At 40.8% G+C, this 18,381-nt stretch overlaps 1 protein-coding gene across 1 annotated transcript in view; it reads right to left on the bottom strand.

The window, feature by feature from the left end:
* STARD7 (StAR related lipid transfer domain containing 7) overlaps positions 1-12,323 on the bottom strand; it is a 26,943-nt gene extending 14,620 nt beyond the window's left edge. Inside the window, exons 1-3 of the mRNA XM_074228998.1 lie at positions 11,890-12,323; positions 3,366-3,574; positions 2,883-3,034 (exon numbers count right to left, since the gene is read on the bottom strand). Coding sequence (XP_074085099.1) covers positions 2,883-3,034; positions 3,366-3,574; positions 11,890-12,308 — 780 coding nt within the window. The 5' untranslated portion in view covers positions 12,309-12,323. The remainder of the gene's footprint in view (positions 1-2,882; positions 3,035-3,365; positions 3,575-11,889) is intronic.
* Positions 12,324-18,381: the final 6,058 nt, after the last annotated feature.

Below are 18,381 nucleotides of genomic sequence, written 5' to 3'. Positions count from 1 at the left end.
CAGAAAGGCTCTGCTCCCCAGAGTCGGAGGGGTGGCCCAAGTGAAAGAACTTCAGCCTCCTGAAGGCAGCCCCAGGGCGCTGGGAGCCGTGGCTCACAGCAGTGGGGGAGTCTCCTGAGCTGCACCCCGGGGAGCACCGGGCACAATGTGGGGGAACAGCGGGGGACCTCTCGGCAGCCCAGACCCGGAAACAGAAGCAGGTGGAGCCGGTAAGCAGGAGCCTCCAGGACATGAGCCCATTGAGCTGAGGGAGGGGAGTGAAGAGAGAGAGACTGCCAAGCACTGTCCTCTGCCTCTGGAACAGGACTCTGGGGCTCTGACCACATTCAGATCCTGATCCCAGTCTAGGCCTCCCCCAATAGAACAACAGGGCCCCCCCACCTCGACCCAGTGGCAGAGGGGGGTGCTTATGGTCATTCACAGACCAGGAGGGAGCACAGAGCCTCACACACTGAGACCCTTGTGGGAGTGCCCCAAAAGCTCAGGAAGCACCCCAAAAAACAGGCTTAGGCTGGGAAAATGAGCAAGCAAAGAAATAAAAGAAAACCATTGAGAAATATTTTGCAAATGAACCCAAGAAGGATCAAAATACTCAGTCTGAAGATGAGGAAGCACAAGCTCCTGCATCTAAAGACTCCAAGAAAAACAGAAATTGGGCTCAGGCTATGACAGAGCTCAAAAAAGACTTTGAAAATCAAATGAGGGAGTTGGAAGAAAAACTGGGAAAAGAAAGGAGAGAGAGAGATAAAACATAAAAATGAAGTCAGCAGCTTAGTCAAGGAAATCCAAAAAAATGCTGAAGAAAATAGCATGCTAAAAACCAGCTTAGGTCAAATGGATAAAACAGTTCAAAAAGTTATTGAGGAGAAGAATGCTTTAAAAAGCAAAACTGGCCAGATGGAAAAAGAGATAAGAAAACTCTCTGAGGAGAACAAATCCTTCAGACAAAGAATAGAATTCAGGGAGATTGATGAATTTATGAGAAACCAGGAATCAATACTTCAAAACCAAAAAAATGAAAAATTAGAAGAAAATGTGAAATATCTCACTGAAAAAACAACTGATATGGAAAACAGACTTAGGAAAGATAATTCGAAAATTATTGGAATACCTGAAAGTCATGATCAGGAAAAAAGCCTTGACATCATTTTCAAAGAATTACTACAGGAAAACTGCCCTGATATTCTAGAAGTAGAGGGCAAAATAGAAATGGAGAGAATCCACCTATCCCCCCAAGAAAGAGATCCTAAAAAACCAACCCCCAGGAATATTATAGCCAAGTTCCAGAACTCCCAAGTCAAAGAGAAAATATTACAAGCAGCCAGAAGGACACAGTTCAAATATCGTGGAGCTGCAGTCAGGATCACACAGGACTTAGCAGCAACTACACTGGAAGCTCATAGGGCTTGGAATACAATATACTGGAAAGCAAAAGAGCTTAGAATGCAGCCAAGAATGAACTACCCAGCAAGGCTGAATGTCCTCTTCCAGGGAAAAAGATGGACTTTCAATGAACCAGGGGAATTTCAAATGTTCCTTTTGGAATGGCCAGAGCTGAACAGAAGGTTTGATCTTCAGATACAGGACTCAGGTGAAGCATGGAGATTGGAGGAGAGGGGAGGAAATACGAGAGACTTAATGATGATGAACTGCATGTATTCCTGCATAGAAAAATGACACTGATAATACTCATATGAACCTTCTCAGTTAATAGAGCAGGTAGAGCGAGCTTTTATAGTTGAAGCACAGGAGAAAGCTGAATTCGAAGATAAAATATGGTGTAAAAATGGAGTCAATAGGAAAAAAAGGGAAATGGAATGGGAGAAAGAAAAAGGAGAGGGGGAATAGTCCAAGGTATTTCACATAATAAGATTTTTTTTTATTACAATGAGCTATTGCAATGATATGGAAGGGGGGAGGCAAGGGGGAATGAGGGAACCTTTGCTCTCATCAGAGATGGCTAGGAGAGGAAACAGCAAATATACTCAATGGGGTATAGACATCTGGAGTAAGAAGGAGGGGGGAGCAGGGGGAAGGGGTGGGGATGTGAATAAAGGAGGAGAGGATGGACCATGGAGGGAGAATGGTCAGATATAACACATTTTATTTTTTACTTCTTGCAAGGGGCTGGGATTGGAAGGCCTGCCCAGGACCATAGGGCCAGGTGGATTCTGGGCCTAAGGGGTGGTATGGGGGCTCAGGGCTTCTTGGCCCCAGGACCAGGGATCTGTCTGCTGCGCCACTCAGTGACCCTACAGCAGAGTCAGAGTGAAAAGAGAGAGAAAATATAGTACATGGTAGTGGAGAAATAAGAAAGGAGGGAGTTGCGATCAGCAATGGCAACGTTGGAAAAATATGGAAGTAACTTTTGTGATGGACTTATCATAAAGAATGTGATCCACCCATGACAGAGTTGTTGGTGTTGGAACAAAGACTGAAGCACATTTTTTGTTATTATTTGGGGGAGGGTGCAGGGCAAGTGGGACTGGGTGGCCTGCCTGGGGCCGCATAGCAGAGTGATCTTTGGGTGTTTGGGGCTGGATTCGGACCCAGGTGCTCCTGGCTCAAGGGCCAATGCTCTGCCTGCCACCCAGCCACCTCTACTATTATTACTATTTTACTTTATTTTGGGTCTTTTTTTTTCTTCGTTTTTGGTTTTTGCAGGGCAGTGGGGATCGGGTGGCTTGCATGTCACATGGCTGGGTGATTATTGGGTTTACGAGGCTGGATATGGACTCGGGTGCTCGTGGCTCCAGGGCTGGTGCTTCGTCCATTGCGCCAACTGGCCATACCTACAATTATTACTATTATTTTTTTTTATTTTAATTTTTTTTCTCTCCCCTTTACTTTTTTCGCCCAAGCAAGTCTATCTATATTCATGGGGGAAGGGTATTTTGTTTACTTGTAAACAAGAATATTTTATTAATGTAAAAAAAATTTGTACAAAATGAGAATAAAAATAAATTTAAAAAAAAATTACCCACCTGAACATTGAAGAACTGTCTTGGTGTCACATCAGTATAAGTTCCAAAAACTGAAAGGAAAATAAAAAGCATATTACATGTGTTCTATGGCTTATATTTCAACTGTGATTAGGAACAAATGTATTATTGAATCTTTATATTTAAACACAGATGCAGAAATTATTAATTACAGGTAAAACTGGAGAGAAAGAAACACATATTTTACAAACCTTTAGATGGACAATAATCAAATCTAGAACAGAAGAATAAGGAACAGGCAATCTAAATGGAAGTCAGTAAAATAATGTGGGAGAAGCAAATGGCAATGATAGAGAGCAATGATGTGGCTCTCCTAGCCACAATGTCATATAGGCTAAGCCAGAAAGGAAAGTTGGAACTTACCTCTGTATTGGTACAGGTGTGTACCACTGATCAGGCGTCTCCAGAGCTTGAAGTGTTTCTTGTCCATTACCATTTCCCATGGTTGCTCTTTGGTGGCTTTTTCACTTGCTTCTTCTGTTTGAGTTCTCAGTTCAGGGAGGTGGCACTCTCTTCCACTGCTTCGGAATACACTAGACATCTCCTCCATTCTTTTCATCTCTTCAATAGATCTGAGAAAAAGGAAAGATGAGAAACCTTATGATCACAGTCACTATCCAAAAGAAATTTCAGTAAAAACTAATAACAAAACTTATGAGAACTTGGGGGGGGGGGGGGCTGTGAGGAATCCTCTTCATTCTCAGAACCATAATTTCAAATCTCAGAATTTAAATTGGAGTTGATAGCTTTTTAGACCCATGAAAAAAAGAGAAATAGCATTTTCAATGATATTTTCAATGGGCTTCAAAGTTGTCATCAAGAACCAAATTACTGGGCAATGAGACAAAAAAAGATGCTAAATGAAGCAAATAATTTAATCAAACTATGAATCAACAAATTACAAGTTACTAAAATTCAAGATCAATGTTTTTCCTCCTTTTTTCCTGTCATAGAAATAAAATCAAAAGTAGTTTAAAACAAATAAAAAGTCAATCAAAAAACTTAGCAAATACAACTCAAAAATCAAAACTGTATTTTCAGAACCATGTAAATGAAATAAAATCAAACTATCAAAATGTTCCCTGAAATGAAATTAGTTGGAATTTGAATACTTTACACTAAATTAAAAGTCAAAGCATATATATGTGGTATCTTAAAAACTGAAGTAAACTAAAGCACTTCCAAATACTAACCCTGAAAAATAATGTAATTACCAAAAAAATAGTCATAAACATCAAGGATTATTTAATTTATTTAATGATAACAATAAAAATAACAGTAACTAACATTTATAGTGCTTTAAGGTTTGTAAAGTTGCATTATATTATCTCATTAGATCCTCTTTGACATAGTGTAAGTTAAAAGTTAAGTGACTTGGCCAAGGCTGCACAACTAATATTATCTGAGGCAATGTTTGAATTCAATAATTCAATAATAATTTGTAATTTGTATATACATTGCATATAATTATATACAAATATAATTTGCATATAATAATTTGTAACAATTGTAATACACTGTCATCCTTACTTGTTTACCAAAACCTCTAAATGCTGCCAAGTAAATTTTATCCTTCAATTTTTACAAAAGAATTTTGATGAAAAGCCCCTCTTCTACAAAAAGCAGTCAGTGCTCTAAAAAGTGACCTGTAGGGGCGGCTAGGTGGCGCAGTGGATAGAGTACTGGCTTTGGAGTCAGGAGTACCTGAGTTGAAATCCAGCCTCAGGACACTTAATAATTACCTAGCCGCGTGGCCTTAGGCAAACCACTTAATCTGATTGCCTTGCAAAAAAATCTAAAAAAAAAAAGTGACCTGTGATCATGTGGTAAGTTATTTAGTTGACCTAAAAGGCCAACCGACTTGCTTTTTCAAAGAAAGATTCAGTTCCATTGTCTACCGTAAAAAATAAAAGGGAGGAGATACTTTTCTTTTATTCTAATCTGCACCCTCAATTCCCAGCCAGGGTTTTGGGTTGGCCAACTATAATAGAACAACAGCAATAAAAAGCAATTTAGTTTATTTACATGATTCAGTGCTTTTTTGAGTCTAGTCTAAGATAACATCAAACGCAGTTTGAGAGTTTATAATAGTGGCACTGAATCTGAATGCCTATATCAGGACAAAGGTTTATAGTTCATATTCATCATATCCAATCCTTCAAGAAAAGATAACCTTTAAATGTAGTCTGGAGCCAGGACACCAGAGATCCCCCCCCCCCCCCACATGGCTCCTCTTTTGAAATTGACTTTGTAAACAAAACCTAGGCTCCAGGATGTGGCTTCAACCATGGTACAAAATCTACAAGCTTCAATTCAACTGAATCAAGTATTTTCTGTGCAAGATTTATATCAGAGTATATGCTTAAAATAATTTGTATTTGATTTAAAGCAACCATTAAAAAATTCCATTTAAATCACTAGTTAGGATAACAACAATTTTTCTTACAAATATTCCTTTTTATTCTTTGGTAATAATAACTATAAGTATATTTAATTTTTATAAAGTACCATCCTTGGGGCAGCTAGGTGGCGCAGTGGATAGAGCACAGGCCGTGGAGTCAGGAGTACCTGAGTTCAAATCAGAACTCAGACACTTAGTAATTAACTAGCTGCGTGGCCTTGGGAAAGCCACTTAACCCCCACTGCCTTGCAAAAACTTTAAAAAAAAAAAAAAAAAAGTAACTTTTGTGATGGACTTATCATAAAGAATGTGATCCACCCATGACAGAGCTGGAGGTGTTGGAATACAGACTGAAGCACATTTTTTATTATTATTATTTTGTTTTTTGGGGGGGAGGGTTGCAGGGCAAATGGGGCTGGGTGGCTTGCCTGGGTCCACAAAGCTGGGTGATTGTTGGGTACCTGGGGCTGGATTTGGACCCAGGTGCTCTAGACACCAGGGCTGGTGCTCTGTCTGCCACCCCACCGCCCCTACTATTATTATTATTATTATTATTATTTTATTTTGGGGGTGGTTTTTTTTTGGTTTTTGCAGGGCAATGGGGTTGGGGTGGCTCGCCTGGGGTCACACAGCTGGGTGATTGTTGGGTGTCTGGGGCCAGATTTGGATTCGGGTGCTCCTGGCTCCAGGGCTGGTGCTCAGTCCACTGAACCACCTAGCTGCCCGTATTATTTTTTTTTTATTTTAATTTTTTTCCTCTTTGCTTTACTTTATTGCTCATGAGGGCCTATATTTTTTGGGAGGAGGAGGTATTATGTTTACTCTTAAACAAGAATATTTTAGTAATGTATAAAAAAACATTATTTGTGCAAAATAAGAATAAATAAATAAAAAATGTATAATATAAAAGTAAAATAGCTCTGTAGCCCCCCCAAAAAACAAACAAACAAAAAGAAAGTACTATCCAAAAAACAGCCAACAAGCAAGATCCACTTTATCACCTAACATTTCTTCAATGTCTCATCTTTAGTCCTAAAAGATGTTTTAGCTGGTACAGAGGGAACCAAGCAACAAGTATTTATTTAAACAATTATTATTGTGTCAAACCAGTGGGAATATAAACACCAAAACAAAACAGTTCCTTCCTCAAGGAAATTACATTTTAATGGAAGAGTACAACACTTTCATAGAAGTATAATTAAAGAATGGATATAAAATACAAAGTGCTATGGGTGAAATGGAAGAATCATGACAAGTCTTATGAAGAAGCTAATAATGGAGCACATTGCTGGGTATACAAGTCACATTTAAGGCTTAAGAATGGGACCAACCATTGCAGATACTGAAGATCAGTCACAAGAAGCCAGATACCACTTAAAAACTTTTCTAATAGGAAGATGGCATGTGTTGGTCTTAAGAACTAGAGGCAACTTGTAACAGTACTCTGACAGTCCACTCCCTTTTCAATGCTTGACAATCCACTCCCCCACAACTCAATAAACTCCTCTGTTTAACCAGCAGTGAGTGCTAAAAAAGCTATATAAAGCAGTTAAAGTCTCAGCATATGGGCAGTTGTTAACAAGTGATTTCAAAATCTAAAAAAAAAAAAGGTCAGATCTAAAAGAACTAGAGTTAAAAAAAATCCAGCTATCAAAGCACAATGAAAAGAAGTACAGATTGTACATTCATCTCTGGGTCAGCCTGAGATTGAAACAAGGTACCAGGAACAACTGTGATAAGGCAACTCAACTTGACTAATTCCTGTCAAAGCAGACTTTAAAGACTTGACTAATAAACATCTTAAAAAAGAATATGGACAAAAAAATACAAGTGATATAAGTGGGAAAAGTCCTAAACCCTGGGGACATTATCTTGCCTCTTGGGTCATTTAGTATCTCTCCATCTCAGTTTCCTCATTTGGAAAAATAACTACATAGTCCCTAACTACAAGGTTGTTTTAAGATTCAAATGAGACCATTTTATACACTGAAAAACCTTAAAATGCTAAACATTATAAGGAACTGGCAAGGCTTCCTTAAGAACAGGTAATGCTAGATGGAACTTCATTTTCTTTGATGACAGGATCAGTCAGTCAACAAGGAGGGATCAGGTTCCTACTAAGTGCTAGGGCCTGTGCTAAGCCCTGGAGTTAGACCTGAAGAGAAAGGAGACAGAAGGAGCTCACACACCAGTTTTAGTTTTCCCTAAAAGACAGGGAAGCTGTCCCCAAGACTCAGGGATTCAGCAAGCACTGCCCAGTATCAAAAAACTGATGGAGCCCCAGCAGTCTCCTTGGGACTTAGAAAGACACAGATTAACACTGTCTATGTTACGCTCTATTTTTACTTACTTCATTAAACATGTTAACTGTATTCTGGAGTTTTGCCAGTCTATTGGTGTTGCCTCTGAGAGAGGACATTAAAAAATCAGCCTCAAAGGCACTGTTGACCTCTCACACTTGCCAGATACTGTGGTGGCCAGATGTGTTTCCTTAAGGACAAGAGGAGGTTGCATCTTGCTCAAGCAGTGCTATATCTTTACTGAGTTTAGCTTCCATGCTACTGTTGAATAAATTTTTGAAGTGTTGCATGGTCTACCAATGTCTCCTTTCATTTCAATCCTGAGTCTGAACTTCTGCAATTGATCCAAAACAAGGCAAATAGATTGATAAATCAGGGAAATATTATGGAAACAGTTCCAACTAGATGCTAGGGACGCATGTGACCAAATTGTTCATGCTATTCTTATGGGGGGAAATGGAGTTATTGACTAGACAATCATTCAACTCAGTAAATTTTGAACTGACTGCTTAGCAAATCTCTCAAGACTAGCAGTAATGGGGTCAGCTAGGTAGCACAATGGATAGAGCACCAACCTTGGAGTCAGGTGAACCTGAGTTCAAATCCAGCCTCAGACATTTAATAATTACCTAGCTAATGTGATCTTGGGCAAGTCACTTTCACCCCATTGTCTTGCCAAAAAAAAAAGACAAAAAAAGACAAAAAAGACTAGCAGTAAGGTTTCAAAGTCAACTTGAAAAAAGTCTCTAATATAGTGCCCCAGAAATCTGTGCTTAACATTTTTTATTAGTGACACAGATGATACAATTATCACTTAGGTTTAAAACAGAAATTTTATAAATATAAAATGATGTTTGGAAATACAGGTAGATAACAAGTGCTTCCTAAAAATCATCCTGGGGTGCATCTCCTTGCCCTCACTGGAGTGGAAGGCTAAGACGGAGAATACTGTTATATTTAGTTAACATGTTTATTAGTTTTACTGAACTGTTCTTTTCCCTTTTTTAAATTTAATTTTGTTTTTTTATAAAGGAGGGCTCATGGAGCAGGAGAGAGGTGAAGTATATATTTGGAAATGAAAGCAATATGGAAACAAAAATATCATAGGCTTTTTGGTGGATTTAAAGTTCAACATCAAAAAATATATAATAGGGGCAGCTAGGTAGCCCAGAGGACAGAGCTCTTGACCTGGAGTTAGGAGGACCTGAGTTCAAATCTGCCTCAGACACTTATTACCCAGCTGTGTGACCTTGGGCAAGTCACGTAACCCTATTGCCTTGCAAAACAAAACAAAAAAATACAATAGCTAAAAAAGCTAATCTGATTTTAGGCTTCAATCACTTCAATCACTTCAGGCACTTAAATTTGTCTCAATTTGCTCATGATAATAGTATTTACCTTTTAGTATTGTTGTGAGGAACAAATGAATATATAAAAGCTATGTTATCATACTTTTAAGCCAGACATTAAAGAGATTTACAAAAATTATGTAAAAAAATGAAAATTTTCTCCTTAAAATTTGTTCTAAAAAGTTATTGTTCATAAAAACATGTTATTTATGCCTACGTGAAATGAGTTTTTGTTATTTTAAATGACTAATTAGCTAGTTTAATTTCTAGATGGTAAACGTTGGTATAACCTATAATATAAATGGTCTTTGAGGGTACTCAATAATTGTAAGCATACAAAAGGGTCCGAAGGCCAAAAAGTTCAGAATCATTGTGCTGTACCCAGAGGACAGTAAACTAGGCAAAAGGTATTGTCTTAGACATTTCAAGAGAACAAGAATCTGAAATTTGTTCAATTTGCAATAGTACTAGTAGGAAAAATGGATAAAAGAGAGACATATTTAAGCTGAAGTTAAAACTTTCTAATAGTCAGAACTAAGAATGGAACAGGCTGGCTTTGAATCAGTGAAATACAAGTGTATTCCAATGTGACTGGACTGCTAGTACAGGAGCTCCTGTCTTTTATGCAGTCAGATAGCAAAGACTTGGAAAATTAAGTTCTTGCCACCAAAGTCCTTAGCATCATCAAATAGTTCAACATCAGAAATGGGTATGATTAGCAATAAAAATGAAATTAAAGAAAATGCATTAATATTTGTTTGGCCACTGCAATATAAAGACAAAGTGATTTGTAGCTGAAACCTCTCATTTTCCCCCCCTTTAGAATAAGTTCCTTGAGAGCAGAAACTGTCTAGAATCTGTTTCCCCAGTATTTTGCCTAAAAACTTTTTCATTCATTCATTCATTCATAATAGATTACTTCTTATCAGAGCCTTTAGCTGAAGACAGGAAGCCCATTTCTAAAGGATTTTGTTAAAGAGATTCTTTTTCAAGCAGTTTGGATAAGATGGTGTTTCAAAATCCCTTCCAACTCTGAGATTGCAACTTTGTTCTTAGAGGATTTGCTACTTGATTTTACATAATTTCCACTTCAGTTTTCCAAACTACCATTATAGCTGATAATTCTCAGCTAGTAACCTGACACACTAAGTACTTACATTATTAATTATGGGCTAATTTATTTAGCTGTTCCAGAAAAATGGAGAAAATAACTTAAAAATTTCAGGTCAACTTTTACCTAATTTTGATAATATGGAACAAAGCCATCAAAAAGATAACTTGAACTGTGGCCCTAATATTCAGAGGAGCCTCTTATAAAAAAGAAGCTTTAATCACAATGATAGAAGAAAGTCACTTTCTTCCTCACTAGTAAGCCAAAAGGATTTCATTTACTCAAAGGCACTCTAATAAATATCATTCTGAAAAATTCAGGTTGGATTAGGTTGAGTTTACAAATGGGTAGGAAAAAAAAGACAATTTTCTCTATTATATTGTTTTTCTGTAAATATATTTGTTTCTGTTAGGAATCAAAACAAGAGTCTAATGAAACATTCAGTTTCTTCCCAAGTCTGTTCAGTATATTGTGTATATTTCTTAATTTCCTTCCTCTTCTACTGCTGAGTTTTTGTTTTTTATTTTTTCAAAGTTACAAGTAAAAATGTTTTACTTTCCCTTAATAAAGAGAACTACACTGACAGGTCATTATTTTGAAAGCCTACCCACAACTAAAAAAAAAAAATCAAAACTGATAGATTCTGCGAATAAAAGTTTCAGGGTAGAAGAGACAAGATCTATAAACTTTTGGCCCCAGCAATGACTCACAGTGACCCTGTACAAATTTGCTGCCTCTCTCAGATTCTCTTGCTGCTGCTAAAATTAATGAGTGTCAGTACTGTCCTTTAAGCTCTCTGGAGGTAAGTCCTTAGAATAGAAAGTGTCAATGTTCTTCTGTTACAGGAATAAGGGGCCTTCATTCTGATATGAAAACAAAAAATGTAATATTAGACAGTTTAGTAGATATACGCAATTTAAAATGTCTGCCCAGTCATCATCGTGAATTAGTCATCACATAAAAATAATGATTTTTATATGAGTAGCAGCAAGTGTACTATCTCCTCTAAGAATAAGAATTCTGTAGGAAACACATAAGTTGCATATGCAATGCTTCATTACTAAAGAATCAATGCTCCATTATTTAAAAGTTAACTCAAAAACGTTCTGAGAAATAAAAATCCCTAGTATGCTGGTTATGTAAGTGCTTATTTCAAAGTAGGAGTCAGACAGTAAGCATTTATTAAATGTGAATAATATTCAACACCAAGCAAAGAAGGTTAACCAGAATACCACCGGTATGACCAAATTCTTCATGCAAGGTCTCATTCACATTTATCAGTTTATCACACTAGCAGTCTTTTTTGTTCCTAGATCTTGAGGGCTGTAACACGAAGACCCATTTTAAGCTTGGGAAATCTAACAAGAACAATATTTTAAGGAAATTCAGTAAGTGAATTCTTTAACGTTTTGAGTTTAGGCATTTTTAAAAAGTCTTCTGGGTAGCCCTTGTTATGGGAAACATCCCAAAGGACGGTTAAAATGACTCAAGGCCCAAAATGTGTCCAAATCGTGGTTCTGCCTTTCCCAAAGGAGCGGGGTTGAGAAAGCTACTGACTCGGGCCACTTACGGAACTTAAAAATGCAGGAGAAAAAAGGAAAGAACCTTTTGGCAACGTGCCCACCGCTACGCAGTTGGGCACTACCGGGCCGGCTGGCGGCGTCCCAACGAGGGGCAGCAGAACCCCCGGGCACCCCCGGCACCCCGCCCGGGCCGCGCCGCTCACCTGCGCAGCTCCTCCTCCTGGATCCTCTCCTCCTCCCAGACGAAGACGCCTCCGAGGGCCGCCATGAGCTTCCAGGCATGGCCGGGGCGGCCGTGCAGCCGGCGCCACAGTCGGCTCCAGAGGCTCCAGCGCGTCCGCTCCGAGTAGATGTTGCCGTAGAGCTGGCCGATCTGCTGGGCGCGGCGCAGCCTCAGGCCGGTGACGTAGCTGCACTGGTTGGCCAGAAGCGCCAGCAGGCTGTGGCCGTGCCCGCGGCCGCGCTCCGGCTCCCGGCGGGGCCAGCCCAGGGCCTGCCGGACCCTCCCCTTGAGGGCGCTCAGCCGCTGCCCCCAGCCGGGGCTCGCGGCCGCGAGGCGGGCGGGGCTCCGGCACCACGGGAACACGCCGGCGGGCGGCCTCCCCCGCAGCCAGCGCAACATGCCTGCCCGGCGGGCCGCCGCGGGGCGCTCGGCTCCCTCACCGCGGGCGGCGCCCGGGGCCCGGGCCCGGCATGGACGGCCGGCTGCAGCGGCCGGGCGCGTCCGTGGGCACGCGGCGCGGCGCGGCGCGGCCCCTGTCGAGGGAGCGGCTGGCGGCGCGGCCCGTCTCGGAGCCCGGCCGAGCAAGGGCCGGGGAGGGCTTCCCGCGGAGCGGCCGGGCCGTCAGGGTGCGTGGGCCTGGGCTCCGCGCCCCGCGGCCTCGCCGTCCCGGTCCTGGGCGCCGCGGGCCTCCGGCCGCTTCTCCTCCACAGCCGCCGCAGCCGGGCCAGCAGCCGGGGCGCCGGGCACCGCGGGCCAGAACGGGCCTCGCCGCGACCCTCCTCCGCGGCTCCCACACACGCTCTTTTCCCTGCAACCTACCGCCCCGCCCCCGCCGCCTCTCCCGCCTTCTGATTGGCCGTCACCTTTGACCTCCCGGCACTCACTGGCTCCGGGCGGTGCTCGTCACGCAGCCCGGAGCCGATTGGCCGGACCTCGGCATCCGCTAGCAAGGTAGGTGGAGAGCGCGCGCCGCCTGAACCGGTCAAGGGCGTCCCTCGGCGCCCGGGCCCCGGCGGCTGCCATGTTCGCGCTCCTCCGCGCCGAGCCGCCTGCGCAGCTGCCTGCCGCGGGGCTCCTGGGACGGCAACGCCTGCCGAAGCGGCCGGCCCCGCGGCCGCGGAGGGCTCCGGCGGCGGGGCGCGGCCGCGGCAGCGCCCGAAGGCCCCCGCGCCTCCCCGCGCCCCACCCGCGCCTCCCCGCGCCTCCCCGCGCCCCTAGCCTGACGTGCGGGGGCCGGAACTCCGCCTCTCTGCGCCGGCCTCCAGGGCGCCCGGAGACGGCCCCGGGGCCCTCCTGTGGCCCTGCCCTTGGCCGCGGCGGGCACGCAGAGCCGGCCGGGGAGCCGCGGCTCGACCACCGGACGGGGGGCTCTTCCCTGCCCCCGCGAAGGCGCCGCATCGGGCCGGGGCCCCGGGACATGCATCCCCCTTCTCTTTCCTCCGACCCAAATGAGTCACCTCGTGAGGCGCCCTCCTCAGCAGGCCTCACACCGGCCCCCTCTCTCCATTCACCCCGGATCCACTGCCTCAAGTGGGCTCTGAACCGGGCTCCAGCGCTCTTCTATTAGGAGGGTTCTTCCTTTTTTTTTTTTGCTGGTTCGGACATTCTCAATTGAGAAAACATGAAGGCAGCCAAAGGAGGCTGACCCCAGCCCCCTGGCAGGTGGGGGGGACGCCTGCCCCATTCAGCTAGGCAAACTGGACGCCTTCGCAGGTATCCTCAGGCTTCGAGTTATCCGAATTAGTAGGTCAATGGTGGAAAAATGATGGTCCCCAAGAACCATTTGGTTCCCTCCTTTCTGAGCTTTAGGGAGTTTATTCTAGATTAAGCACATTTTCTTTAGCTGTAACAACCACTATAAGCCACCACTGGGAAAATCCCTGATATCTAGGGTTTCTTTCCTTAACTTTATTTTTAGAGGACAACTCCCAAACAGCTAATGTTTATTTACATGTATCCCTGACTTTCTTTGTGGTTGAGGCAAAAATTCAGTTTATAAAAAAAAGTTTAATAAAACAGCATATTATATCAAAACTTCTTTGGATAGACATCAGGAAGGGAAGTCGGGGAAAAAAAATGGATCTTTTCTTGGGATTTCTGTTATCTTGGGAAATATACTCTAAAGTTCAAAAAGCCAGTGATCTGAGGAGCAGGGAAAAGGATGTTGTACTTACAGTAAAACTCCTCCAGCCAGATCTAAAAAACATTAGATCAAATACTGATCAAAAACGTCAAGGAAAAAAATTACATTAAGTCATTTTTCTGACCCAGATGAACAAAAGAAAGGTCTGTGGACCTGAAAGAAATATTTCAGCACAGTTGGAAAGGCTGTATACAGGAAAATATGAGTTCTAAAATCCAGCACAGAGAGGCCCAAACTTGTATAAGATTTAGAAACAGGTACCAACATGAGATAAAGGACATATTAGAAAGAGAAAAATGGTATCCCAAATATTATTTTCTTCTGTGCTGGCCTTGCAAATTCTTCCCTCATTCTTATTTCTTTATTTCTTTTTATTGTCTTATTGCTATAGCTAATATTTCTCCTTTTTTGCAATTTTTAAAAAAGATTTTTATTTTAAGTTTTACAATTTTTCCCCTAATCTTACTTCCCTCCCCTCACCCCCCACAAAAGCCAATTTGCCAGTCTTTACATTGTTTCCATGGTATACTGTTCCAAATTGAATGTAATGAGAGAGAAATCATATCCTTAAGGAAGAAACAAAGTAAAAGAGATAGCAAGATCACACAATAAGATATCAGTTTTTTTCCTAAATTAAAGGAAATAGTCCTTGGTCTTTGTTCAAATTCCTCATTTCTTTCTCTGGATAAAGATGGCATTCTCCATTGCAGATAGTCCCAAATTGTCCCTGGTTGTTGCACTGATGGAATGAATGAGTCCATCAAGGTTGATCATCACCCCCATGTTGCTGTTATGGTGTACAGTGTTTTTCCTGGTTCTGCTCATCTCACTCAGCATCAGTTCATGCAAATCCCTCCAAGCCTTCCCTGAATTCCCATCCCTCCTGGTTTCTAATAGAACACTAGTGTTCCATGACATACATATACCACAGTTTGCTAAGCCATTCCCAAATCTAATTACATTTACTTGATTTCCAATTCTTTGCCACCACAAACAGGGCTGCTATGAATATTTTTGAGTGATGTTTTTATCCTTTTTCATCATCTCTTCAGGGTATGGGCCCAGTAGTGGTATTGCTGGATCAAAGGGTATGGACATTTTTGTTGCCCTTTGGGCATAGTTCTAGACTGCTTCCAGAAAGACTGGATGAGTTCACAGTTCCACCAACAAAGTATTAGTGTCCCAGAATAATAGCTAACATTTCTAGTACCATATTGAATAATAGTGTTGATAATGCATTTTCTGGCTTCATCACTGATCTTATTAGAAAAGCTTCTAATTCATCTCCATTACAGAGGATGCCTGCCCTTGGTTTTAGATAAATGTTACTTATCATTTTAAGAAAGGTGCCATTTATTCCTTTGCTTTCTAGTGTATGTAGTAGGAATAGGTGTTATATTTTATCAAAAACTTTTTCCTGCTTCTTTCCCTGCTATAATCATATGATTTTCAAGAAATCTTAAAAAAAAATTGCTTTTATTTCTTAGAATAAAAGACAAAGTGGAAATAGAAATGGCTGCTTCCTGAAACAAACCTCAAAATTAAAACTTCCAGAAATATTATAACCAAACTCAGGAGTTTGCAGGGAAAAGAAAAAAATGGCAAGAAACAAGAATTCAAGCACAGAAGAAATAGTCAGGAATCACGTTAAAGAAATGAAAAGCTCATATATAGTATTCCAGAAGGTAAAGAATATATATAGTCTTACACCTAAGAAAAATTTATCCAACAAAACTGAATATAATTCTACACGGGCAAAAATAGACCTTTAATGAAATAGTTTTTCAAGACTTCCTGATGAAAAGGCCAGAGCTATGTAGAAAATTTAAAATGTTAAATCTGGAATCAAGAGAGAATCATAAAAGAGTAAACACTGATCAGTGTAATAGACTACCCCTGATTTCAGAGGACAAATGATGAAATATTCTACTTCTTCCTGATAGAGAAATTAGACTCAAAATGCAAAATTCATTCTGTTTGACTTTATAATGAATTTTGTACTCCTTTTTCAATTGAGGATGAGAAAGTGATGGGAAGTAGAACTCTGCTAGGTTTTGTTAATAATAGAAAAACAAATGGTTTATATGAATTTATTTTATATCCTGCAACTTTACTAATTTTACTCAATGTTATCCTAGTACTTTTAAGTATAATGTAATTTCCCTCATTTTTTTTTTTAGGTTTTTGCAAGGCAAATGGGGTTAAGTGGCTTGCCCAAGGTCACAGAGCTAGGTAATTATTAAGTGTCTGAGGCCAGATTTGAACTCAGGTACTCCTGACTCTAGGGCTGGTGCTCTTATCCACTGTACCACCTAGCTGCCCCAACCCTCATTTTAAATCTGTGAAGATCTTTGTTTCATGTGGGTTTTTTTGAGTATCTGATCCTTTATTTAAATTTTTCCAATTTTTTTAAATTAAAGATTTTATTTATTTTGAGTTTTACAATTTTTCCCCTAATCTTATTTCCCTCCCCCTACCTCCCACAGAAGGCAAAGTTTGTCAGTGTTACATTGTTTCCATGGTATTCATTGATCCAAATTGAGTGATGAGAGAGAAAAATCATATCCTTAAGGAAGAAACATAAAGTTCATATGTCTCTCTTAAAAATATCATATTATTTGATAGTATTTTTAATGCATTCTTCTATCTTCTTTCATTCTGTGGATGAGTTTATCTCATTTAAGTTCACCATTACAATTTCTAATTAGTTATTTCCTTCCATCCTCTCCTGTAATTTTTCCTCATTTTATGCTCCATATCTACAATTTTTCCTCTCTTTCCTTCCATTTATCCTTTTATGAAAAAAGATGGCACAAAATGGAAAATTTTGCCAACTTCTTGTGTTTTAAAAATAAAACAATGTTTTTGCAGCTCTTCTCTTCCTCTTGTCCTATCCCCTAAACCTAAGTTTTTACTTTCTTCCTCTTTCATTTCTCCTTTTTCTATGATATTTGAGTTGCTTTGTTTATGCCTTTTTCTTTTCTTATTTTGCCCTCATCTTAAACTTTTTTGAAATACATTATCTTAAGCTTTTATTTGGTTATGATTTCACAGAGTCTGATATTTCTTAGATTCTTTCTCCTTGACATGTTTCCAGGTCAATTTTTTTAAAATAGTTTTTTTTATATTTGTGTGTGGTTTTTAAATTTTAGCTGTTATGCTACTTGTTTTTTGTTTGTCTAGTTCTAATTTTTCAGGGTATTCAGTTCTCGGAAGAGGTTTTCTACCATCTTTTCTAAGCTATCAGTTTTCCTTGTCTTTAGTATCTCTTATTTCATTTCTTCTACATACTCTTAAAATCTTTGTGGTCAGGATATTTTTTTCTTCGAAGCCCTTCCTCTGGGTTTATTCCCCTTAAATGTTTCTCCTCGAGCATAAAGTTCCATTTACCCTGCATATATCTTGTACTTTTTTAGTTGTTGACATATTGTCTCCCTCATGAACATGTGAGCCCCTTGAAGGTAGGGAGGGATGATATTTTACTCCTCTTTGTATCCTCCACATTTACTACAGGTCTTGACACAGAGCAAGTTCAATTCATTAAGTAAACTTTTATTAGGCATCTATGAAATACCAGGATACAAAAAGAGGCAAAAGAGAGTCCCTGCCCTCAAGGGACTGGCAGTTTTAATGGTTCTTGTCCTTCATTATCAAAGAAAACCAAAATGACATTACTATATTTGGGACAAATTACAGTGTGTCAGACTGTAGCTGATCAGGCCAATATGAGTTCAGAATACTCTACCAAAAATTGGGCACAAATAGTCCATGTGAACACCTGGGGGTCAGTATTCTAAACTTACATATTGAGCTGCTTCAATTCTGCCTTCCTCTGAGAGGGCAGCACTTTCACTGACGAGGGCATGCCCTCCTGGGCAGTTCTGTGCCAGTGTCTCCCATGCTGTACAATCAATTTTAAAGTTCTTCAATGAGACCTTCAGGGTGTCTTGGTATTGCTTCTTCTGACACCCTTGTGAACACTTGCCCTGTGTGAGTTCTCCATAAAATATTTATGTTTTTGGCAAGTATACACCTAGAATTCTAACAGTGTGTCTATTGTAATCGCATTTTCTGCAATAATGTTGGAGTGCTAGGCAGTTTAGTTCGAGAAAGGACCTCAATAGCTGATATCTTTTCCTGCCAGGTGATCTTCAGAATCTTCCTAAGACAATTCAATTGGAAGTAATTCAGTTTTCTGACATGGTGATGTTAAGACTGTGCAGGGAGATCAGTACAATGGCTCTGTAGACCTTTAGTTTGGTAATCAGTCTAAAACCTCTTCTCTCCCACACTTTCTTTTAGAACCAGTTCTGGAAATGTGAGTGTCAC

Source organism: Macrotis lagotis, chromosome 1 (assembly GCF_037893015.1).
Source record: "Macrotis lagotis isolate mMagLag1 chromosome 1, bilby.v1.9.chrom.fasta, whole genome shotgun sequence".
Classification (NCBI taxonomy): domain Eukaryota; kingdom Metazoa; phylum Chordata; class Mammalia; order Peramelemorphia; family Peramelidae; genus Macrotis; species Macrotis lagotis.
Note: the sequence above shows the minus strand (reverse complement) of the source record. Positions and strands in the feature narration are given on the sequence as shown.